This window comes from Microtus pennsylvanicus, chromosome 1, assembly GCF_037038515.1.
Source record: "Microtus pennsylvanicus isolate mMicPen1 chromosome 1, mMicPen1.hap1, whole genome shotgun sequence".
In the NCBI taxonomy this organism is placed as follows: domain Eukaryota; kingdom Metazoa; phylum Chordata; class Mammalia; order Rodentia; family Cricetidae; genus Microtus; species Microtus pennsylvanicus.
Genome location: NC_134579.1, coordinates 155,531,513 through 155,556,874, shown reverse-complemented (window position 1 = coordinate 155,556,874; position 25,362 = coordinate 155,531,513). Strand labels below are relative to the sequence as shown.

General features: G+C 41.5%; 1 protein-coding gene across 7 annotated transcripts; it reads right to left on the bottom strand.

The window, feature by feature from the left end:
* On the bottom strand, positions 1–25,362 carry LOC142832844 (uncharacterized). 7 transcript variants are annotated; one of them, XM_075943638.1, is made up of 7 exons: positions 25,148–25,362; positions 22,610–22,684; positions 9,009–9,084; positions 7,108–7,234; positions 6,226–6,324; positions 1,296–4,082; positions 1–1,139 (listed from the first exon to the last, which is right to left on the bottom strand). In XM_075943638.1, exons 3-6 carry the CDS (start codon positions 9,063–9,065, stop codon positions 2,215–2,217), a joined length of 2,151 nt encoding a protein of 716 aa, XP_075799753.1. In that variant the 5' UTR covers positions 9,066–9,084; positions 22,610–22,684; positions 25,148–25,362; the 3' UTR covers positions 1–1,139; positions 1,296–2,214. The 7 variants fall into 7 exon arrangements, with proteins under 7 accessions (XP_075799753.1, XP_075799746.1, XP_075799760.1 ...); XM_075943631.1 differs by having other exon boundaries at positions 1–1,125; positions 25,148–25,328; XM_075943645.1 differs by having other exon boundaries at positions 1–4,082; positions 25,062–25,328.

Below are 25,362 nucleotides of genomic sequence, written 5' to 3'. Positions count from 1 at the left end.
AGTGCTGGGATTAAAGGCGTTTTCCACCACAGGCAGGCTCAACTTTAATATTAATGACGCCTTGCTAACAGGGAGTACCTGCTGTCTGTTTCCCCAAAGAAACTCCTTTTTCCGGGGCCAGGCAATTAGACAAAAGTCTCTATTCCCTCAGGGGTTTGAAGAAAGTTCCTACTTGCTAAAATCCAGCAAGAGGAATGAGTGGTTCTTCCAGTAATGCTTGACTGTGGTGTCTACTGACTTGTCTAGGCTCCCGCAGTTCAGGCTCACTAGTTCCGCCCCACCAAGAAGCCCTCTTTCCCCCATTCCTCCTGGAAATCTTTCATCTGTCACCACTTCTAGAGAGCCTTGGCAATTTGGAATAAACTTTTCCCTTTTCACCCACAGAGAGGCTATTTTGGTTTCTTTACTGCAACCAATTTCATTCAACAGCAGCAGCAGCAAGATGCAATGGTGGCACCAACAAGTTTCTGTGACCCCCAGAACCCTACTAATGGAGAAATAAAACCAAGTCCTAGGACAATACATTTGAGTACTTCAATATTTATTACAAATAAAAAAAATAACTTCTAGAAGGGGAGGGTTTCCATGACAGGATTCTGTTCAAGTAAGAAGAACTGGTGAGTATGGGTATGTGTTTTGTTTTTTGAGGCAAGGTTTTCTCTCTGTATGTAGCCTTGGCTGTCCTGGAACTCACTCTGTAGACTAGGCTGCCCTTGAACTCAGAGACTTGCCTGACTCTGTATCCCAAGTGCTAGGATAAAGGCATGTGCCACTACTAGCCAGTGGAAGAATTTGTTTGAAAATGATTCAGCATGAACAGGAAGTCAAATAAGTTGTCTTCATATGCCCAAAAATGTCCAAATTCTTGGCACTGGAACTGTCATAAACTAGCATAGTTACTGAAAGGTCATCAAACAAAGGGCTTTGAACTATGCAGGTATCTGTGTCTGACCCACAGAGCATCTGAAATTGGCATAAGTCGTCTGTCCAGAGCTGGGCGGTGGTGGCACACGCCTTGAATCCCAGCACTTTGGAGGCAAAGGCAGGAGGATTCTTGTGAGTTTGAGGCTAGCCTGGTCTGCAGAGTGAGTTCCAGGATAGGTTCCAAAGCTACACAAAGAAACCCTGTCTTTATGGGGCTGGTGAGATGGCTCAGCGGTTAAGAGCATTGCCTGCTCTTCCAAAGGTCCTGAGTTCAATTCCCAGCAACCACATGGTGGCTCACAACCATCTGTAATGAGGCCTGGTGCCCTCTTCTGGCCTTCACGCATACATGCAGAAAGAATATCGTATACATAAAAATAAATAAATACTAAAAAAAAAACTAGTGGCTAGTTCTGACTTTGGGGCACCTTAGCATTACTGCACCCCCCTTCCTCGGAACCAGGACCCTGGTAACCAACCACGCATGCACTGGAGCTTTGAGTACTTTCCATCCCCATTGTAGTCTTTCTTCAATAGACTCGGACCCTGGAACTGGGGTGAGTCGACCTGCAGGTGTTCCTCCTTGTAATCGCCATAACATTGATCAAGTAGAGTTAGCTGACCGTTGAATGAACTAGTCAAAATAGTTGACAAATGATTTCTGGACTTCCCCTTTGATTCTGTACTACTCCCTCCCTGATTTTGTGGGTTTTCCTTTAAAAGAGCTTGTAACAGACAAAGCAGGGGTCCTTCTCCTCTTGAGGCTGAGGGACCTCTGCCGTGGCAGAATAAAAATTCCTCTTGCTATTGCATCAACCGTGCTGAGAGTGTCTCTTGGGGTGACCAACATTTAGGGCCCAACATTTCCTATCTACCTAACTTCCCTGATACTTTACTTGGGTTCATCAGCTCTGATGTAAAAACAAATGATACAAATTATCATAAAACCGTTTGCTAATAAGGATGCTTTTCAGTGTAATCTAGCCAACTGCACTGTACTCATGTCAGCCAATTTCAATACTTACAATACAAAAATGTTTCCAAAGAACATTTCCCTATTAAATCAAAAAATCATATTCCACTGAAATACATGAGAATTTTGTATATGCTTAGTTTTCTTCTTTGTAATACACTAACTTATGATCTTAGAATTTTTCTTCACTATAAACTCTTGATGTTTTTTAAAAATTCCTTAAAGGCTTTCACAAGTTTCCCATGTTCATAATGATTCTCTGACTGTAGAGACTGCAGTGGTCCATACAGACAGCTCTAGAAAAAGTATATGCCACATTATTTACTATAGAAAGTTTTCTCCCCAGTGTGCATCTTCTGATGTCTTCTAAGGTTTGCCAGTGTGGTAAAGGATTTGTCACATTCACTACACTTGTAAGGTTTCTCTCCTGTATGAATTCTGTAATGGATGTTAAGGTGTGATAAATGATAGAAGGCCTTACCACATTCCTTACAACCATGAGGTTTCTCTCCTGCATGGATTTTCTGATGTGTTCTGAGAGATGAACATTTGGTAAAGCATTTGTCACATTCATTACATTTGTAAGGTTTCTCTCCAGTGTGGATTCGGTAATGGACTTTCAGGTGTGACAGTTGATAGAAGGCCTTACCACATTCTTTACAATCATGAGGTTTCTCTCCGGCATGGATTTTCTGATGTGTTCTGAGGGATGAAGGTTTGGCAAAGGATTTGTCGCACTCCTCGCACTGATAAAGTTTTGCAGCATGAGTACTCTGATGTCTCCTACAGGTTGAGTGATGTGTAAAGGATCGGCCACATTCACTACATTTGTAAGGTTTCTCTCCAGTGTGAATTCTGCCATGGCTTTTAAGACAGGACAACTGAGAAAAGCCCTTACCACATTCTTTACATTGGTAAGGCTTCTCTCCAGTATGGGTCCTGTAATGGACTTTAAGATATGATAACTTATAAAAGCACTTACCACACTCTTTACATTTGTAGGGCTTCTCTCCAGCATGAATTTTCTGATGTATCCTAAGGGTTGAACACTGGGTAAAGGATTTGCCACATTCCTTACATTTGTAAGGTTTCTCTCCAGTGTGGGTTCTGTCATGTTTTCGAAGTTGGGACAATATATAAAAGGACTTACCACACTGCTTACATTTGTAAGGTTTTTCTCCAGTATGAATTTTCTCATGTGCCCTAAGAGATGAGCACCGGGTAAAGGTTTTGTTGCATTTCTGACATTTATAAAATTTTCCAGCATGCATGTTCTGATGTTCTCTAAGAGAAGAGCAGTACGTAAAGGATTTGTCACATTCCTTACATTTGTAAGGTTTCTCTCCAGTATGGGTTCTCTCATGTTTTCTAAGTTGGGACAGCATATAAAAGGACTTATTACATTCCTTACATTTGAAAGGTTTTTCTCCAGTGTGAATTTTCTCATGGGCTCTAAGAGATGAACACCGGGTGAAGGATTTGCCACAGTCCCAACATCTGTAAAGTTTGCCCTCATGGATGTTCTGATGTTCTCTAAGCGATGAGCAGTAGGTGAAAGATTTGTCACATTTCTTACATTTGAAAGGTTTCTCTCCGGGATGGATTCTGTAATGGGTTTTAAGGTCAGACAAATGCTTAAAAGACTTGTCACACTCTGTGCATTTCCATAGTTTCTCTCCAGTAAGAGTTCTCTGATGTGTACCGAGGCTTGAGTAGGTCCTCAAGGATTTTTCACATTTCCTGAATTGGTGTGATTTTTCTCCATTATGGATTCTTAGCTGTACAAGTTTTGGGGTAAAGCCAAAATATTTATCATATTCGTTATATTTATACTCTTTCTTCCCTATGTAGATTCCATGACTCTGACTTATGTTTGAAAATAAACTTAAAGATTTGTCAACATCTTTATATTTGCAAGGTTCTTCTCCAGTGTGCATGTGTTTATAGCTACTGACGTTGATTGATTCAATACAATCATCCCTGTGGTTTTGTATCCATCTGTATTTGTAGCAGTTTTCTGTAGTATTATTTGTTTTGCATAGTGTCCATTTGGAGGATTCATGAAGCATTTTGCCAAGCTCACTACATTTACGTGACTTCTGTTGAACTGTCACATGCTCATCGATAGTAAACTTTGAGTCTTCATCCAAGACCTCCTCTGATTCATTCAACACCCGTTGATTCTCTGAAAAATGAGCACAATTAGGACTAATAGGGTTTGATGCATGATGAAACAGATTCAGTATCTGAGTTCTCTGAAGTAAGTAAATGCAGTCCTTTAGAACAGAGCTTTCAGGAAGGCACTGCATGGATGCCCAGAAGAACCTCACTCCGATCTCCATTACAGATAACAGCCTTTTTATCCCTAAATTTCATATGCAAAAAAGACAAATAGTTGAAGAAACACTGGGAACAGAGTTCTCTGGTGGATTACGTTTGAAATATGTTACTCTGCCTAATCCTCCCTGAAATATTGTAAATATTGTAAAATTCAAAATATCTCCACTTAATAAGAGTACTGGTGACACATCCATACTCAGAATATTCAAATGTCTTTTAAGCTTAAAATTTTTCTCATAAATTTGACAGAGCTGGGTGTGGCAAAACATGTCTTTAATCCCAGAAGTTCTAAGACAATGGCAGGCAGATCTCTGTGAATTCCAAACCAGCCTGATCTACATGACAAGTCCCAGAATAGTCAGATATACATTGAGAGACCCTGTCTCAAAAATAAACAACAACAAAATCTTAATAGAGACTTTTTTCTTGTTGTGTTTTCTTTTTCAAGAAAGGGTTCCTCTGTGAAACAGTCCTGGCTGTCCTGAAACTCACGCTGTAGATCAGGCTGTCCTCAAACTCATAGAGATCCACCTGCCTCTGCCTCCCAAGTGCTGGGATTAAAGATGTGTGCCACCACTGCCTGGTGAGACTTTTTCTTTTTCTTTCTTTTTTTTTAAACAGGGTTTCTCTGTAGTTTTGGGACCTGTCCTATAACTAGCTCTTGTAGACCAGGCTGGCTTTGAACTCACAGAGATCCACCTGCCTCTGCCTCCTGAGTGCTGGGTAAAGGCATATGCCACTACCACTTGGCGAGACTTTTTTTTTTCCTAAAGACACATTAAAATCATCAGAAGTAATGGATGTAAAGAAAATACTTCTTGTTTTTAAATTTAGTGATTTATTTTTACTTTATGTGCATGGATGGTCTGCCTGCATGTGTGTCTATATAGGATTATTGGGTTCCCTAGAACTGGAATCACAGACAGTTGTGAGCTGTCATGTATGTGCTCGGAATTGAACCCTGGTCTTCTGGAAGAACAACCAGTGCTCTTAACTATTGAGCCATTTTTCCATCCTGGAAAAAAAAATACGTTTGCTAAATTGCGAGGTAATACTATTTTTCTTTTTATACTGCATTTGTTTAACTTTGTGAAGCTGTATTACTGTGCCTGTCTAAAACACCTGATGGTCCTAATAAAGAGATAAATGGTCAAAAGCAGCGCACCTTTAATCCCAGCACTCAGGAGGCAGAGGCAGGCGGATCTCTATGAGTTCGAGGCTAGCCTGATCTACAATAGCTAGGTCCAGGACAGGCTCCAAAGCTGGGATTAAAGACATGAGTCACCACTGCCCAATTGATTATAGAACATTTCAATATACAACATGTAACAATAGATGATGCTATCAGACAGAATGTTAGGCCTGGAAAGAAGCACATGAACAGCATGAGACACGGATCATCCTCAGTAGCCCTACTGAGAATCACTAACATGGCAGGACTCCTCAGTCTACTCAAACTTAAAGGAACAAGCAGCAGGATGAATCTTGCCTTGGTAATAGAACAATCATAAAAAGGAATGATAATGTGTCTCCTTTAATCCCAGCACTCAGAAGCTCAGGCAGGCAGGCAGATCTCTGAGAGTTCAAGGCCAGCCTGGTCTACAAGAGCTAGTTCCAGGACAGGCTCTAAAGCTACACAGAGAAACCCTGTCTCGAAAAACCAAAAAAAGAAAAAAAAAAAAGAAAAAAAGAAAATCACATCTTATTGGTCCGAAGACAGATAACTGAAGACTCTGAATGGTTACTGAGACAGAATCCTTCTCCCTTATAGACAAATAAAACTGCATTGGCATTCTAGTAGTGCTTTCGAGATAATACATGAGAACAATGTCTTCTGGCATTTACAGCAGGCTGCATCTTGAGAGCATTGCACTAAGTAAAGTTATCGAAGAATTACCTCTAGTGAGACAGAACACAGCAAAACCCTTTCCTGTTTTACCTTCCTCTTTCACTTGAGCCCCTCACTTCTGTCCTGTTCATTCACTCACCCCCACCTGGGTCGGCCACCATCTCCTCTCTCTTCACATTCCAGGGCACTTGGATTTGCTCCAGACATGGAACCAGGTCTGCCTTGCACACAATAATACCTGTATATTAGAAAGTGGAACATGATTTTGCTGGATCCTATAGAACGTACGAGATAGCTAAAGAGATGACATAATACAAGACTCTAGGAATAGTTTACCAATTGTTATATCATGGAAGAATCTTAAAAATATTTACAGGAAGTTCTAAATAGATGACTCAATGGCCAAAACGACTCAGTTTGGTTCCCAGCACCTGTGGTAGCTCACGCCCCTCTCTAGCTTCAGATTCAGGGCCTTGGCTGCCTCCTGATGGCTTAGTCAGGCAGCCCCAACATTCATGTAATGCAGGCTAACACCCATGCATAAAAAAAAGGTAAACAAAGCCTAAGAAATATTTAGGGAGCATTTTCAATTTGCAGACTGCTTCCTGTTAAGTCTGAGTCAAATGCAATGATGGAAATGGAACTTCAGGATTTGGTAGGAATATTATCAGTCTTGGAATACATCAAGTGCAACAATGGAAATGGAACGTTAGGATGTGGATAGGATTATAATCAGTTTCTGGATGAATCAAATGCAATGACTGAAATAATACTTTAGGACGTGGGTGAAAACACCTGCTACTGGGTGTCTGAAGATAATGTTGACTTAAAAAGAAAGCTTCATAATGCCTCCAAAAGGGAAAACATGATGAAAACATCAAATACCAGGAGGAAGCATTAATTAATATTATCTCCGTAGGTTCCTATAGTTTCTAAGACAGCTACCCAGAGAGTCTCCACATCTACAAAGTAGGCATATACCAAGGATCAGTTACAAATTCTGCGAGAAAAATATCCTCACCCACAGAGATCAGGTTGCTGTAATTCTCCAGCATCACATCAATGTACAAAGTCCTCTGAGCAGAGTTCAGGCATTCCCACTCCTCCTGGGAGATGTCCACAGTCACATCCCGGAATGTCAACAGACCCTGAAATGACATAAATTTACCATGAGTAGAGTTCCTTCCTGGATACAAAGAACACAAGGGAAACTGGGCTATTTTTCTGCTGTAAATGAGGGAACACAGTTATTCAGTAAGATGCTTTCTTGAGTGATTACACCAAAAAATACATTGTCTAACTGGTTACAGAGGAGATATATTCCCAGAAACAATATACTTTTAGGGCATATAAGATATAAATTCAAAGTCCAGGCAGAGAAATATACTTTTTATCAAGGTTGGGTCCGTTTCACACAGAATCACAGTGTATGCGTCCGAGACAGAAAATTTGTAATAAACAAAATTATGCTTCTAAATGCCACAACGGTAGACCTCGCTAAAATAGTGACACTGGATCAATCTTTTCTGCAGTTAGGTCTTATTGGACTGATTTCTCATAAGCTCTGTTGAGTTAAGGGTCTAGGATCAATACTGCAGCTCCAAATTTTGTATAGCAAAGAGGCAAAACTTGGGAGGCAGAATCTATGGATTAATTTAATGTTAAAAGATTTTAAATACCAGGTGTGGTGGAACACACCTTAAATCCCAGCACTTAGGAGGTAGAAGTAGGCAGATCTCTTTGCATTCCAGGTTTATAGAGTGAGTTCCAGACTAAGGCTGAAAAGTGAGACTCTGTCTCAAAATAATAAGTAAGTAAGCCTGTCAGAACGTTCTGGTTTTCTCACAGTAAGAAGGGAGAAGTAATAATCCAAATCACTGATGCTCTAAATATGAACCATATAAGTGAGGTTGTTTTATGAGAATATTTTTGGCAACCATAAAGTACACATAAAAATCAGGACTGGGGGCTAGAGAGATGGCTCAGCGGTTAAGAGCAGTGGCTGCTCTTCCAGAGGTCCTGAGTTCAACTCCCAGAAACCATATGGTGGAGCACAACTATCTGTAATAGATCTGGTGCCCTCTTCTGGACTTCAGGTAGAACATTGTATACATAATAAATAAATAAATAATAAATTAGTAATAATAAAGGACAGCCAGGGGTACACAGTGACACTCTGTCGAGAGAGAGACAGAGAGAGACAGAGAGAGAGAGACAGACAGACAGACAGACAGACAGAGGAGAGAAGCAATGAAACTACCATATGAATTTACTGACAAGACCATCACTTTAGGCCAACGGTTCTCAACCTCCCTAACACTGTGACCCTTTAATACAGTTCCAGGCTTGCCAAATGGGTCATGACCCACAGGCTGAGACCCGTTGCTTTAGGAAAAGATGATATAAGAACAATGCCTTTAATCCCAGCACTCGGGAGGCAGAGGCAGGCAGATCTCTGTGAGTTCGAGACCAGCCTAGTCTACAAGAGCTAGTTCCAGGACAGGCTCCAAAACCACAGAGAAACCCTGTCTCGAAAAACCAAAAAAAAAAAAAAGAAAAGAAAAAAGAACTGCAGTGCTCTGCACTCTAGATAGCGTAAGTACTCTGCACAAGGCTCAGAGATAGTGCGATCTTGTCTAAGACTACCTCTTCCTAAATGCTCAGTGATGCTAGGGGGGCGCTGCAGGCATCTCAATGTGCACCTTCATAAAACCGCTTTAGGGATAGCTGATAGGTCCCTCAAACAGAGCCCCTGTGGAACACCGCTCTCTTCACTGATAAAGATATGCACCCATCCTCTGTAGCAATTGGGTATCAGCATATTTCTCTGATCATCACAACGGAAAACATTTTCAGAATTAAAAGTCTTCAATCCATTTTCCTGTACAAATTCTACAGATGAGAAGTGGACATGACACTGACCTGGGATGTATTTACTGAAGAACCAGCCATTTTTCCTCTTCTTGCACTTGTATTCATGGGTGTCAAAAAGATAAATCTAAAATTTATATTAAAAGCTGTTAGGAACAAAGTCATATACCACATAAAAAGATCCTAACAGAATAACACCAGATGTCTTATCAATATTCCTACAGTTAGGGGACTATGAAACAATGTTTTTAAAGCCATGATAGAAAACAACCATTAACCATATTAGTGCAACCAGACAACATGTCTCTAATGAAAGGACAGAGCCGATGTCATAACAGGCTGCTCAGCCTTCTCTCTGAGATCAGGCATCCATCTCAGTTTCCTGAGACTGAACAAGCAATTTCTGAGGAAAAGTCACAAATAAAGGACAATCAATCTCCAACACCCCCAACAGCAAGGAGGACACCTGGTACATGCAGTACTACACCAGGCCAGGCCTAGCCAGCTTCCACAGCTGCTCAAGGACAGGGCCTGAGACTCATCCAGACCTGCCCCCAAAATGGAAAACTGTAGCCCTGACCAGCTTCTGACTAGCCCCAGCCAATTAGAACTAATGTGATTACCACTTGCTTAACCCAATCATATCTAAAATGACCTAACTTCCTTAGACACTCCCCTCAGTAAGGCTTAAAGAAGCCCCCATATCCTTCTAGGGCGGGGGTGATTGTAGGATGGTTGGCCCCAGCATAAGGAATAATAAATAAGACTCTTTTATCTTACATTAGATCTGGTCTCTTGATAATCTTTTTTGTCTTTTTAATATGTTTATGGTTTATTTAACTTTATTTTATGTGCATTGGTGTGAAGTGTCAGATCCCCTAGAACTGATCTTCAGACAGTTGTGAGCTGCCATGTGGGTGCTGGGAATTGAACCTGGGTCCTCTGGAAGAGCAGTCAGTGCTCTTAACCACTGAGCCATCTCTCCAGCCCCCTCTCTTGATAGTCTTTGGACAGGCTTTCTCTGTGTTGCTTTGTTGCCTGCCCTAAAACTAGCTCTTGTAGACCAGGCTGGCCTCGAACTCACAGAGATCCTCCAGCCTCTGCCTCCCTAGTGCAGGGATTAAAGGCATGTGCCACCACTGCCTGGATCCTCTTGATAATCTTTAGTCCCAACACTGGGCACAACATCAGTTGCCAGATAGATAAGTGCATTTGAAGATAGTCATGAATTAACAGGCCATTTCACCCAAACATACTGAAGAGAATAAGTAGAGCAGACTATGTACACAAAAATGAGAGAAGAGAGGATGGGGGGGGAGTTAGGGGAGGAGAAAGCTCAGCATTTAAGAGCACTGACTGCTCTTCCAAAGGATTCAATTTCAAATCCCATGGCAGACTATAACTGTAATTCCAGGAGATATGATGCCTTTGGGACTCTGCAAAAACCAGGCTTGTACAAGGTGCACTGACATACATGCAAGCAAAACACCCATATACATACACTAAGAATTAAAAAAAAGACATATTGCAAGTCTGAAGCAGCCAGAAAAAAAGAAAAAGACACAGATCCAAGAGGACTCATGAGATGAAATACAGGCAAGGAGAATATAAATATAGGAAAGCCAAGGATGAATTAATCAGGCACTGAGTTTGAAGAGCGAGTTCCAGGACAGGCTCCAAAGCTACACAGTGAAGTCCTGTCTCAAAAAAACAAACAAACAAGTAAGCAAGGTAGGCACAACATAGTAAACAAGCAGAGCACTGCAATAAGAAAAAGAAAAAAAATAGTACCAAAATACAACCACCTATAATATCACCAACAAAATTATAGGGAAAAAAATCCAAGAAAAAAGTGTCAGTAGAAACAGAAATGTCACTGACATATTTGAGTTCAACAAAAACTCATGAAAGAATTCCTAAAGGAGGTACAAAGAAATGGAACATGGCTTAATACAGTAAAGGGCATGTGTGTCATACTTAGGTCAGTGGTATAGCACAGAGAAAAAAATGAGCATTATGAGCAGAAACACTGTAACAAGATGAAGGGGCACCATTCTTCAGTTTTATTGAATGTGCAACTATGGCAGGTAGCAAGAGAAATTTGGAAAAGACTGTAGGACTAGAAGTCCAAACATCAGGGAGGAGTTGCTCCAGACACCACTCACATAACCACAATTGATGCAAAAGCAAGAGGATTTTTATTCTGTCATGACAGGGCCCTTCAGGTTCGAGATATGAAGGACAACTGATAGCTGTTACAGTTCGTCTTTTAAAGCAAAAAGCCACAGACACAAGGGGGGTGACCTGTAGGTTGTTTTCCAACTTATTGGATTGGCTTATTCAAAGGGTTACTAGCAGTGATTGGTCTATTCCAGGGCAGGAGAAGAGCTGTGTGATAAGGGAAACATCTGTGGGTTGTCTTTGCCTCAATTTTCAGAATGGAGTTATGTTTCAAGATTATTCACAAGGACAAAGGAGGATAAGCAGTCCAGCATGTATGTGTGGGGGGCGACTGTTCCTTTTGTGAACTGCTGACATTCTAAGTTTGGCACATGTGCCGACTACAGATATCCTGTTCTCCTAAGCAAACGGTATGTTATCATGAGTGCAGGCTAGCAGCAGGTCCTGAGGGGGTCCTAAGGGTCTCTCAAACAGGATGTTCTCACGAGAGCAGGCCAGCTGGGGGTCTGAGGGGTGGGTCTTTTAAGACAAAGAAGCAAAGAAATGCAGATAGGAAATAAAGACACTGAACTGCTCTTTTCAACAATGATGTGGCCACAGAGATAAAACTCCCTACTTGATAGCTGGGCATGGTGGCACATGACTTTAATCCTAGCATTTGGGAGGCAGAGGCAGGTGCGTCTCTGTGAGTTCAAGGCTAGCCTGCTCCAAAACAGGACAGTCAGAGCTGTTACACAGAAAAACTTTGTCTCAAAAAAATCCCTTTACAAAGCAAAACGAAGCAAAAAACAAACAAAAACCCCAAAACACAAAAACGTCCCTATTGACAACATGAGGAACTCTTAAATTAGATAAATGCTTGAATACTAAAATATGCAAAAAATTACAAATGGATGGAAATAGAAAACACTATCCTGAGTGAGGTAAGCCAGACCCAAAAAGAGGAACATGGGATGTACTCACTCATATTTGGTTTCTAGCCATAAATAAAGGAAATTGAGCCTATATTTCGCGATCCTAAAGAAGCTAAATAAGAAGGTGAATCCAAAGACAAACATATACGCATCCTCTTGAATATTAACCTTCATCAGGTGATGAAAGGAGACAGAGACAGAGACCCACATTGGAGCACCGGACTGAAATCTCAAGGTCCAAATCAGGAGCAGGAGAGAGAGCATGAGCAAGGAACTCAGGACCACGAGGGGTGCACCCACATACTGAGACAATGGGGATGTTCTATCAGGAACCCACTAAGGCCAGCTGGCCTGGGTCTGAAAAAGCATGGGATAAAACCGGACTTGCTGAACATAGCGGACAATGAGGACTACTGAGAACTCAAGAACAATGGCAATGGGTTTTTGATCCTACTGCACGTACTGGCTTTGTGGGAGCCTAGGCAGTTTGGATGCTCACCTTACTAGACCTGGATGGAGGTGGATGGTCCTTGGACTTCCCACAGGTCAGGGAACCCTGATTGCTCTTTGGACTGATGAGGGAGGGGGACTTAATAGGGGGAGGGGGAGGGGAATGGGAGGCGGTGGCTGGGAGGAGGCAGAAATCTTTAATAAATAAATTAATTAATTAAAAAAATAAAATATGCAAAATTGAGGCTAAAAAGCCTCAGAGGAAGCAAGATGTGACTGCCTTGCCAAAAATGGTACCAAGCCACATGACTAACTCAGACAAGAATTATGGGCTAATGTAAGTTATAAGAATTAGTTAAGGGGGGCTGGAGAGATGGTTCAGTGGTTAAGAGCACTGCCTGCTTTTCCAAAGGTCCTGAGTTCAATTCCCAGCAACCACTTGATGGTTCACAACCACCTGAAATGAGATCTGGTGCCCTCTTCTGGTCTGCATGTACTTAATAAATTAATTAAAAATAAATACCATTAGTTAAGGGGCTGGAGAGATGGCTCACTTGTTAAGAGCATTGCCTGCTCTTCCAAAGGTCCTGAGTTCAATTCCCAGCAACCACATGGTGGCTCACAACCATCTGTAATGAGGCCTGGTGCCCTCTTCTGGCCTTCAGGCATACACAGAGACAGAACATTGTATACATAATAAATAAATAAATAAATAAATAAATAAATAAATAAATAAATAAATAAATAAGAATTAGTTAATAAGAAGCCTAAGCAAATGGGCCAATTTGTGGGAGAATTGTCTGTATTCTGTCAATCATGTTATAAATAAACGCTGACTGGCCAGGCAAAAAATATAGGTGGGAAAACCAGACAGGAAGTAGAAGTGATGTAATGAAAACAGGAAAATTCTGGGAAAGAGGAAGCTGATTCCTCCCACTCCTGCCCAGACCACAGAAGCAGCAGGATGTGAGCTGCCCCACTGAAAAAAGGTACTGAGCCACATGGCTAACATAGATCAGAAAAATGGGTTAATCAAGATGTGAGAGTTAGCCAGTGAGAGGCTCGAGCTAATGGGCCAATCAGCTTTATAATTTATGGAGACCTATGTATGATTTTCTTTGGGACTAAACAGTTGAGGGGTACAGGGCGGGACAAAAACACAAACAAACAAGCCGGCCCGTTCATGTTACACCAATCAGTTTATAGCTAATGTAGACCTCTGTGTGATTTCTTTGGGATTTAACAACTGTGGGAACAGGGCAGGACCAAAAACTCAGTCAACAGAATGGCACCAATGAGAACGCTAAATCCACTTAAATCCTGAGAGCGACTGGGAACTAACTGCAGACACAAAAGAATGGAGTTAAGCACAACTTAATGCACTTAAAGAACTTTCTTGGGTAGGCTCTGTTTGCTAGAGGCAAGTGCATCTCATTTAAGAGAGGCTTCCAGACTTTAGCTGTAGAACCTTGCAGCTCTTTCAAGAGATCCTACCATGAAACACTTAAATGCTGTTGATGCAAAGCTTTTTGGTGGTGGCAGGGACCTTGAAATGCCATAGAGTTGTGGCAATAAACATGGCTCCTGCCAGTACCTCCGCCTTGAGGGGTTGTATCAGCTTGCACTCCCACCAGCAATGCAGAAGTGTTCCTTTTTCCCCACAACCTCTCGAGCATAAGTTGTCATCAGTGTTTTTAATCTTGGCCATTCTTACAGGATTAAGATGGAATCTCAAAGTTGTTTTGATTTGCATTTCTCTGATGACTAAGGATGTTGAACATTTCCTTAAGCGTCTTTCAGCCATTTTAGATTCCTCTGTTGAGAATTCTCTGTTTAGGTCTGTACTCCATTTTTTTATTGGATTATGTGACCTTTTGGTGACCAATTTCTTGAGTTCTTTGTATATTTTGGAGATCAGACCTCTGTCTGATGTAGGGTTAGTGAAGATCTTTTCCCATTCTGTAGGCTGTTGTTTTGTCTTGTTGACCGTGTCCTTTGCTTTTCAGTTTTAGGAGGTCCCATTTATTAGTTGTTTATCTCAGTGTCTATGCTGCTGGGGTTCTATTTAGGAAGTGGTTCCCCATGCCAATGTGTTTAAGTGTACTTCCCACTTTCTCTTCTAAGAGGTTCAGTGTGACTGGCTTTATGTTGATGTCTTTGATCTATTTGGACGTGAGTTTTGTGCATAGTGATAGATATGGATCTATTTTCACTCTTCTATATGTTAATATCCAGTTATGCCAGCACCACTTGTTAAATATGCTTTCTTTTTTCCATTTGATACTTTTTGCTTCTTTATCAAGGATCTTTTTCAAGGATAAGAAGATGGGGCCCCACAACAACAACTCTACCTGGTTGATATGACGTCATGATACTGATAGCGCTACTACAAGACCTGTTTTGGATACCAGCCGCACAAGACGATCTCAACTTGGTTAGCTGAAATGGTGCACATCTTGTACAACATTCTGGCCAGACCTCCACAAAATACTCAGAGACTATTTGCAATTTTAAAAGACATTGATCTTGAAATTTAACCATCATTTTACTTTCACAGGATCCCCCAGAAAGAACGTCGCCCCCATGACAGCTGGAAGTAATTCTGGAGGACGACATCCCCTCTCCCAGTAAAGTTTACCCCTGGGTTTAGGGACATCATTTAGGGGTTGGGAGGTTGGGGGAGGAATTTTATAAGCTCAGAGATCATTTTGAAAAAAAAAAAAGAGGGAATGATGGGATTATAGATTTATAATTGTGAGTTACTGCTTTTAGACAAATATATTGGTATCAATTCTTGTATATTGAAACAAAGTTAAATTATATTGACTATTGTATGCATGCATGTTTCTATGTCTGTTTAAAACATTTTTATGTATTGGCATATATTGTATTGATATATATATATTGTATACATTTACCATATTGCAATGTACATTTCTACCTCTGATTAAGATACTTATATAATGTTTGTGCATTGATATATATTTACCTTATTGCAATGTATATTTGTACAGTGTTTATATTTGGAGGTCATTATCCTCATTTGTTACACAGTTGTTTATTGTCTTAGTCTTTAAGTTAGATAGATATTGAGAATTATATAGACAAATAGTCATCTAAGTTTGTCATTTATAATCAGACTAATCAGGTTCTTTAGATATATAGAGATTATACTCAGTATAGATAGATAATCTTCAACCTCTTCAAAGAGCTGTAGAAAATGGCCTTTAATCTAACTCAGAGTTTCGTGATAGTGAGACACAATTGCTCCTGGCAACACCACTCCATTCCCGAGAGAATGTTGAGCACCAAAGACACTCCACCTGGAACCTTTCTATTTGGCAGAACTGGCCTTTGGGCAAAGAAATGCCTATACCTCAACCACTGACACAGATACAGAGCATGCATCAATGGATAAAACAGGACTGTCATATCCTGCCAAGACAGGGTAAGATAGTTTTGAAAAGTTCCTTGCCTTTAATAATGGTATGTCAGTTATGTTAGGCCTTAGCCAAAATTGGTTGACTCAACATTGCAAACGAGACTTTGGGTGATTGCCCAGGTAGTCAGTTGTCTCTGTCAATTGTTGCACATTTTGGATATATCTCGTTTGTTGAGTAGTGTTTATTCCCTTCTCAGATCTTTGACTGAGTTGAAGATTATATAATTGTAGTTACTCTTTACATTATTTGGACTCCTTGAGATAGAATGTTTAGCAAAGCTTTTGTTCTCAATATTGTTTGTTATATTTATTATTTGTTGTTATTGTATGTAGTTGTATTTGGTTTAGTTCTGTCTTATTTAGACAAAAAGGGGAGATGTAGGGATAAGTCCCGCCCCTTAGGGGGCGTGTTCGCCTCGGGCTAATGTCTGCATATAAATTTGGCGAGTGTGCTCCGAGCACGCTCTTCTACTTTCCTGGTCTCCGCGCGAACGGTGGTTCTGTAAGTCTATCTCTACATTAAAACTATATATATTTTTACAAACTGTCTGCATTCGTTTACGCCGCTACATTTTGGCGTCCAACGTCGGGCTATTTTGCTCCCGACTCAAGTGGGTAGCCCGCTAGCTAACACAGCACCCTCCTGGGTGCTGTTTTTCAGTTCGTGACTCCGGCCCCAGTGCCGAGTCCGAGACATACTCGGCCACACAGGCCCATTCTGCCTGCCTTGGCTAAGTTTTACAGCGGAACCCCACTGCCTGAATTAGCAGAAGCTCAAGTACCTGCGGTTTTGCAACAAAAGTTGCCACAGCGGCAGATTTGGTCTGACACAAAGTGACTTGGCAGGGCAGTGGTGGCGCACGCTTTTGATACCGGCACTTGGGAGGCAAGGGCAGGCGGATCTCTGTGAGTTTGAGGCCGGCCAGGCAGTGGTAGCACACGCCTTTAATCCCAGCACTTGGGAAGCAGAGGCAGACGGATCTCTGTGAGTTTGAGGCCTGCCAGGCAGTGGTAGCACACGCCTTTAATCCCAGCACTTGGGAAGCAGAGGCAGACGGATATCTGTGAGTTTGAGGCCTGCCAGGCCGTGGTAGTGCACGCCTTTAATCCCAGCACTTGGGAGGCAGAGACAGGCGGATCTCTGTGAGTTCGAGGCCAGCCTGGTCTACAAGAGCTAGTTCTAGGACAGGCTCCAAAAACACAGAGACCAACAACTGGCAGGAACCGATCATTGCAGGTAAAAAATTTTTTCTTTTATAAATAAAATGTCTGAACACATTACTGTTCAAGAATTTAACAGTTTTTTTAATTGTACCATGTGGGAGATTTTACAAGAGGTGTCTATCACGCCACCTCTATGGATCCTTCTGGGATTCATAGTTTTCATTGGCACCAAATGGTTTGATAATAGAAATATGATAAAGTCTTTACGAGACGAATCCAGGATTCTTAAGGCAGAGATAGAGCGCTTAAAAACGATTGAGAATGATAACAATCTTCTCAAGAATCAGTTTGAAGTTCTCCAGACTGATAACAATCTTCTCAAGAATCAGTTTGAGGTTCTCCAGACTGATAACAATCTTCTCAAGAATCAGTTTGAGGTTCTCCAGGCTGATGTTAAGGAGAAATTCATTACTATGGAAGAGGGAACAGCTGATCTGGATCGTAAGGTTCAGTCCCTCTCTGTAGGAACTGAAACATTAGTGGCTGATATTAAGGAGAAATTCATTACTATGGAAGAGGGAACAGCTGATTTGGACAATAAGATTCAGTCCCTTTCTGTAGGAAATGAAACATTAACTGAGAGAATCAAAACTGCTGAATGTGACAATCGGATTTTGTCTAAAGCTTATGACAGATTGACGGAAAGATTGTCAATACAAGAAGGCATGGTTTATGCCATAAAAATTATGTCCAAAGATGATATGTTATCTCTAATGGACAAACTTCACACTTTAGAATCCTCAATGAAGGCTTTGGAACATAATTCTGGACAGGAGATTCAGACATTGCAGAAGGCAATAGTGAATAGAATTGAAAAGATTGAGGAATTTCTAAATTCTGATGAAGAAGAGCAAAGGGTAGAAGGGCAAATTTTAACTACATCTGTGGGTAAATCTCTCCGGGACAATTTCCACAAAGCTCTACCGACAGCTCTACCTGCCTTTCCAGTAATAACAACAGAGAAGGTGGTTGGTTCCAGAAACCCTAGGGTCATCAAGGAGGATACATGGGAGCCTGTCCGTATGAATGACCTCAAGGAAATTAAACAGGCTGTCATGACTTTTGGGATGCAAGCCTCTTTTGTTAAAGAGATGCTAAGATCTTGGGCCACGACAAACAGAGCAACCCCCTTGGACTGGCTCCAGCTGAGCTCTGCAGTACTTGAGAGTGGACCACAATTGAAATGGCAATGCTTATTCAGGCAAGAGGCTAAACTCTTAGAACAGCAGGAAAAAGCAAAGGGAATTGACATTTCCCTAGATAAAATTCTAAGTGAAGGGCTCTTTTCCGACCCTCAGGAACAAGCTAATTTGGATGAAAACACACTCTCTATGTGTACTACAGCAGCCTTAAGGGCTTGGGACAGGGTACAAGACCCAGGACAGAGAATAGAATCATTTGTCAGAGTTAAACAGGGTCAGAGAGAACCCTTTAGTGACTTTTTACAAAGATTAACTAAGGCTGTACAAATAGGGATATCTGACCCAGAAGCAAGACGTATAATGATTGAGTCTTTGGCTTATGAAAATGCAAATGTGGAATGCAAAAGGATTTTGGGGCCTTTAAAGCTCAGATCAGCGCCTTTGGAAGAATGGGTCTTGCATACACTCAATGTTGATACATTTGATTATGGCACTGAAGCATGGGTAGAAGAAGCAATTTCCAATGGTAAAAGGAGACACCAGAATACCAAATGTTTTAATTGTGGCAAAATGGGTCATATGAAAAGGAATTGTAGACAACGGATTTTCAGAAATAATAATAATAATAATAATAATGCATCTTTCGGAAATAATAATAATAATGCATCTTCTAGAAATAACAGAAATAGGAGGACTCAGCCTTCAGGTTTATGTAGAAGATGTGGAAAAGGCAGACATTGGACGAATGAATGCAGGTCTACAAGAGATAGACAAGGCAACCTGATACAGTCGGGAAACGTGAGAGGGGGGGCCTCACAGGCCCCCATGGCAAACATGGTTCAGTCATATCCAGTTTCTGCAGAGAACGTGCCTCATCAGGACAATTAGGAAGCCCCATGCCTACTGTTACAAGCAATAATGATCAGAAAGATAAGTTACGTGTGTTTTGGCAAACTTCTATAAATGATCAAAGACCTAAACTGAGAGTGTGTGTAAATGGCATTTTTATTACTGGCCTGCTGGACACAGGTGCTGATGTAAGTATCATTACCCCAGAATCTTGAAGAGTGATATCCATGTCTTCTATTCGGTTCCACTGGTCCTCCTGTCCTTATGCCAGTACCAGGCTGTTTTCAGTACTGTAGTTTTTATATTTTTTTAAAAAAATGCTGCAAGATCCCTGGCAGCAGTAGGCAGCAGAAATTCTGTAGGTCCCAAATGGTGGTAGCGGGTCATGTGGCAGCAGGCAACGGACCCTGGGAGCAGCCAGTCCCAGGCAGAGATGGCTGCCGGTCCCCGAGCAGTGGCTGGTCCCAGGCAGGGAGACACATGGCAGGCGGGCAGAAGACAGAGACATGATTAGACACGACATGCAGAGTGAGGATGAATATTTATTTAGGGGGTTATGAAGGGGGAAGGGGAACAGGGGAGAGAGAGAGAGAGAGAGAGAGAGAGAGAGAGAGAGAGAGAGAGAGAAGGAGAAAGAGACAGAGAAGTGGGGAAGCAGAGAAGTGGGGAGAGAGGCAGAAGCAAAGCTGCCTCTCCTAGAGGAAGATGGAAAAGAGAGCAAGCTCAGGCTGGAAGCTGAAGATCAGCCTGCCTCAGCGGATGAGGAGGGAGTGGGCGTGGCTTGTCTCTTAAAGAGACAGAAAACTATAACAGTAGCCCTGTAGTAGAGTTTGAAGTCAGGGATTGGGATGCCTCCAGAAATTCTTTTACTGTACAGGATTGTTTTGGCTATCCTGGGTTTTTTGCTTTTCCATATGAAGTTGAGTACCATTCTTTCAAGGTCTTTGAAGAATGCTGCTGGGATTTTGATGGGCATTGTGTTGAAGTGAAGGAAATTTTTAAAACCATTCCATGAGCCAATGGTAGTGGCACATGCCTTTAATCCCAGCACTGGGAGGCAGAGACAAGTAGATCTCTGTTGGGAACCAGCCTCAATAAAAACACCTCTTGCCAGGGTAGGGATGTGGGGATTTAGAAATATTAGTAAAGAATAAGAAGACATGTGTGAAAATAATAAAACAGAAACCATTGAATAGTACCAGGAGGGTGTGCCAGTGAATACTGAAATTAGCAGCAGTTAATTTTACATACACTTTTATACCCCAATACCAGAGGGAAGAAGACAAAAAGACTGCGTTAACATAATACAAAGGGCAACTAGAACAGTTGCTTCAGTACTGTGAGATATGAAGTCATTAGCATTCTGTTGTTTAGGCAGTGAACCCACCCTGACCAAGTAACCTAAAGGCAGCCCCTCCCAAGGTCAAACATGCTACAGACCTCTGTCTGAATTTCTTGACCATTGGTCAGGTGGGGGTGGATCACTCTGTTAATGGCAAAAAGACTAAGAAACCACATCTGGATTCAGAATGGGTAGCCCTGATTATTGTTAACAACTGAGCAACTTCAAGCTGGAAGGTGGTGTTGCATGCCTGTAATCCCAGCACATGGGAGGCAAGACAGACGAATCTCTGTGAGTTTGAGGCCAGCCTGGTTTACAAAAGCTAGTTCCAGGACAGGCTCCAAAGCTACAGAGAAACCCTGGTCTTGAAAAAGAAAAACCCAAAAATTCTATGGATGTGCATAGCAGTCAAGAAGAAGGTTAGGCATAATTATTGTAGGTCACAGAAAAAGTCAAATCAATCAAAATACAAAGAATATTGATATTATCTGTCCCATTCACTAGAAAGGTTGTGGTCAATATGAGTGCATTTTACCCAATAATTTCCACACACAAGAAGCCATGATTGGCAGAACGATAGGAAGAAAGCAGACAACTTCAGCAACCATCCAACATCCAGTGTCAGATAATGACATCTTAGGGAATATTAGTGTAGAAAGAGGAGCAGCAACACTGCAGGAAAAGGTTACACCCAGCAGCCTTTGAGACAGCCATTCACACTGCAACAGAGTTCTCCCAATCTTTTCAAACTTCAAGGAGCATGCCCTACTGCATTCAAATCTTAGAAGTCACCAAACAGTGATAGTGCACACCTTTAATCCCAGTACTCACGAAACACAGGCAGAGGGATCTCTGAGTTCAAGACCAGCCTGGTGTAGAGAGCCATTTCCAAGACAGCCAGGGCTACACAGAGAAACTGTATGGAGTGAGAGAGAGGGAAAAAAAAAGACACTCTCTTCTCTGATGAAGCGAAAAAGCAAATATGAGAAGCAGATGGGAATTAGAAGGAATACATGGTGTGAAATTGACAGCTGGCATGTTTTTATTCAAACATGAAAGTAGGTTTGCCTTCCCTAAAGTTTCCAAGGACTTCCTATCAAAATCTTCATGGAATTTTTGTAGAAATAAGGTAATCCAAAAGTGTTATTAAATTGAGGGAAGCCACAAACATTTCAAAGAATCTTCAAACGAAGATCAAACCCAGAGGCGATTTGAAAACCTGTTAAAATTATAGCAATACAACCTTTGAGTGTTGCCCTGAAGACAGACAGGAGCTGTCAATGGGACAATGTATATGGAACTTAATACTGTAGAGAGATTCTAAGCAATTCTTATCAAAATCCTGCAGGCAGACTGAGCAGTAGTGGTGCAGGCCTTTGATCCCTGCCAAACTTGTGCAGTCAAGGAGAGCCTGATTTACAGATCGAGTTTCAGGACAGGCTCCAAAGCTAGAGAAAACATGTCTCAAAAAACAAAAACAACAACAACAAAAAAATCCTGCTAGCGTTGTTTTAGGAAGTGGAGAAATAACCCTAAAAGATTTTGAAGGAACTACAAAAAGCTGCAAAATTCTGAGAGCACAGAAAAACGAAGAGGTATCAATTTTCCTAATTTTATAATATATTATAGAAATGAAAACTATTTAATTTTTTAAAGATTTATTTATGTATTTTATGTTTATGAGTGCTTCATGTATGTCTGCAGGTCAGAAGAGGGCAACTGATCTCAGTACAGACACTGTGAGCCACCATGTGGTTTCTGAGTATTGAACTCAGAGAGCTGGAAGAGCAATCAGTGCTCTTAACCACTGAGCTATCTCTCCAGTCCCGAAAACTATTTAATATTTATATGAAGATATGATCAGTTATATGCATTCAAGAGAGGCAGCATCAATCACACACAGAGTCAAAGAGAATTACATTTGCTTCTTACTATTCTTACATAGAAAGTATTCTAACACCTACAACAGGATAATCCTGAGATTATTCTCAGTGGAATTCTCCAGAATCATTTCTAACGAAACAGAATGTGACAAAACCGATTTCATGTCCGGTTTCCACTGTCACTTGAGCCCCTGACCAACCCCTGTCTCAATCAACCCAATATACCTGGATCCTCTCTCTTCACCGTCCAGGGCTCTTTGTTCCGCTGCACAGGTGAGAGCTCTGGGTGACGAGTTAGCCCTGCACATGAGAAAGATTGTTCAGGAAGCATCAGGGATTCTAATACAGTACTCTGCTCAGTAGATAAAGACAAAACTAAATAGAGGAGTCTACAAATGATCCCACAACTGTCACGCGGGGTCAGAACACTAAAACATGTCTATGGTAGCCGGGAGTGGTGGCGCACGCCTTTAATCAAAGCACTCAGGAGGCAGACGCAGGTGGATCTCTGTGAGTTCGAGGCCAGCCTGGTCTACAAGAGCTAGTTCCAGGACAGGAATCAAAAGCTACGGAGAAACCCTGTCTCGAAAAAAAATAAAAATATATATTATATATATATAATATATATATAAATATATTATATATATTTATTTATATAAATAAATAAATATGTCTAGGGAGCATTTTCAGTTTCCATAACTTGAGCCCCACTTCCAATCACAACCAAAACTGAAGGGTAGGACTGGAAAGATGGCTCAGTGGTTAAGAGTACTGGCTGCTGCTCCTCTAGAGGACCAAGAATCAAGTCCCAGTACCCACACGATGGCTCACAAACACCTGCAATTCCAATTCCAGGAAACTGACCCCTATTCTGGCATCTATAGGCACCAGGCATGCAAGTAAACACATGAGTAAGTTTAAAAAAAAACTAAACCTCAAGAGTGGAAATGAAACTTCACGATTAAGGTGACAATATTATACACTACTGAGTCTCATGGAACGGAAACAAAAGAAACCTAACACTTCTGCACATAAAAAAAAAAACCCGAAGAATAGAGAAAACCTCACAAAAATGGTCTTTCCTGCTCTGAGAATTTTTCACTATAATACGAGTTGTGAGGTTCATCCAGGCAAGGCTCACCCACATGCAGCAGTCTGAGAAAGAATAGTACAAGAAACCATTCTCTCCCTCAGTACTCAAACTGCTGTGATTCTGTTGCAGAAATCTCTCTAGAATAAGCAATCTTAAACCATTGGAAGTGAAAAAGTAGAGATGTCACAGGTGGACTAAAGGTGGGGTACCTCTGAGAGTTTCCATTTCCGGTTGTATTTGCATTTTATAATCTACAAGCACAAGGTGGGGTGAGGAGAAAAGTAAACAGGACTTTGCAGAAGCATAAAAGGCTTAGGTGCTTTTCAAATGCATGTTAAAGTATGTTTAAATGCATGTGATGAGGTCGCTAAGGGCAACAATTTATTGTTTCAGCAATTTCTCCAGGTTATTCTGTTCCAAGTAGCAAGATGAAGTCATGATTGGAAATGAGCTGTAAAATCAGTGCTTTATGTAAATCAGCAACTCAGTATCTAATAAATTGTCTTTTCTACCTTATTCTATTTCAATTCTCCAACATCCAGTCTCTGTACAAAGCCCTCTAAGCAGGGTCTAGGCTTTCCCCCTTGTCTTGGGAGAAGTCCACAGCAACATGACTGACTATAACAAACCCTGAAATAAAAAGCAATAGTTTGAGTGGGGTGGTGGTGGTGCACACCTTTAATCCTAGCATTCAGGAGGCAGAGGCAGGTGGATCTCTGAGTTTGAGGCCAGTATGGTCTAGAGTTCCAGGACATCCAGGACTGTTACACAGAGAAACCCTGTTTCGACCCCGGAAAGCAAGAGTTAGCCACATGTCCATGTGTTATTCTTGAACGAAGGAGAAGAAAAAGTTAGAGACTCTTTTCTGATGTAGGTGAGTGGTCACAATTATTCAAAAGTTCTTTCTACTAAGGTGCTTGCTGTTCTATACAGAGCTTTACAACTGTGAACATACTCTGGCCTGAGAGTCTCACTCTCAACATGCATAAGGTGTCTTTCTGGACTATAAGACGCAACACTAAGACCTTCACATAACAATAAAAATTATTGGTGGGCCGGTGGTGGTGCATGCCTTTAATCCTAGCACAGAAACAGGCGGACCTCTGAGTTCAAGGCCAACCTGGTCTACAGAACAAGCACCAAGTCACAGAGAAACCCTATCACAAAAAAAAAAAAAACAAAAAAAACACCCGCACACACACAAAAAATATTGAGCACTGTATTTAAACCACAGAATATATACATTTCAGATGGAAAATTAATGAAAATATCCTACAGTTTACTAAAATATATTTGTGATTCAAACAAATCTACAGTTGATCCTTATGTGGTCAAACAAGCTTTTTAGGTTGACAAGCTCTAAATGCCACTCTCTTGAATAGGGAAGTGATAGAACACGTTAGTTGAAAAGCGTGGATAATTTAAAATTAAGAGCTTTGTTCTTTCGGAAATAATAAGAGAACACTGTTAGAAAATCAACATATAAATTCAATCTTGCGAGGTTAAGAGACTATTTTGAAAATCTTAAAACAAAACAAAACAAAAAAATCAGGATTAGTCCGGTTCACACGATATAAAATTTACCGAGGGCAAAATTTTGTGAGAGACAGCTTCCTAAATCAGCAGCAAACAGCTCGAACCCCAGGTCCCAGCCCCGCAGCTCCTCTGACCTGGGAGGTTCCAGGGCCGCCGGGCTGCGGTTCCCGCCACGGCGCTGCTGACTTTCCCAGGTCGCCCCGCGGCGACTGCGGCTCCGGGGAGTTTTCGCGTCCCCGCGACACCTCGCCAGGTCCTCCGCACCCAGGTCTGTCTTACTTAGGGAATGGCGAGTTTGCTGTGCCAGCCGTCTTCGGGCTCCCAGCCTACTCTGGTCCCGCCCACCGTG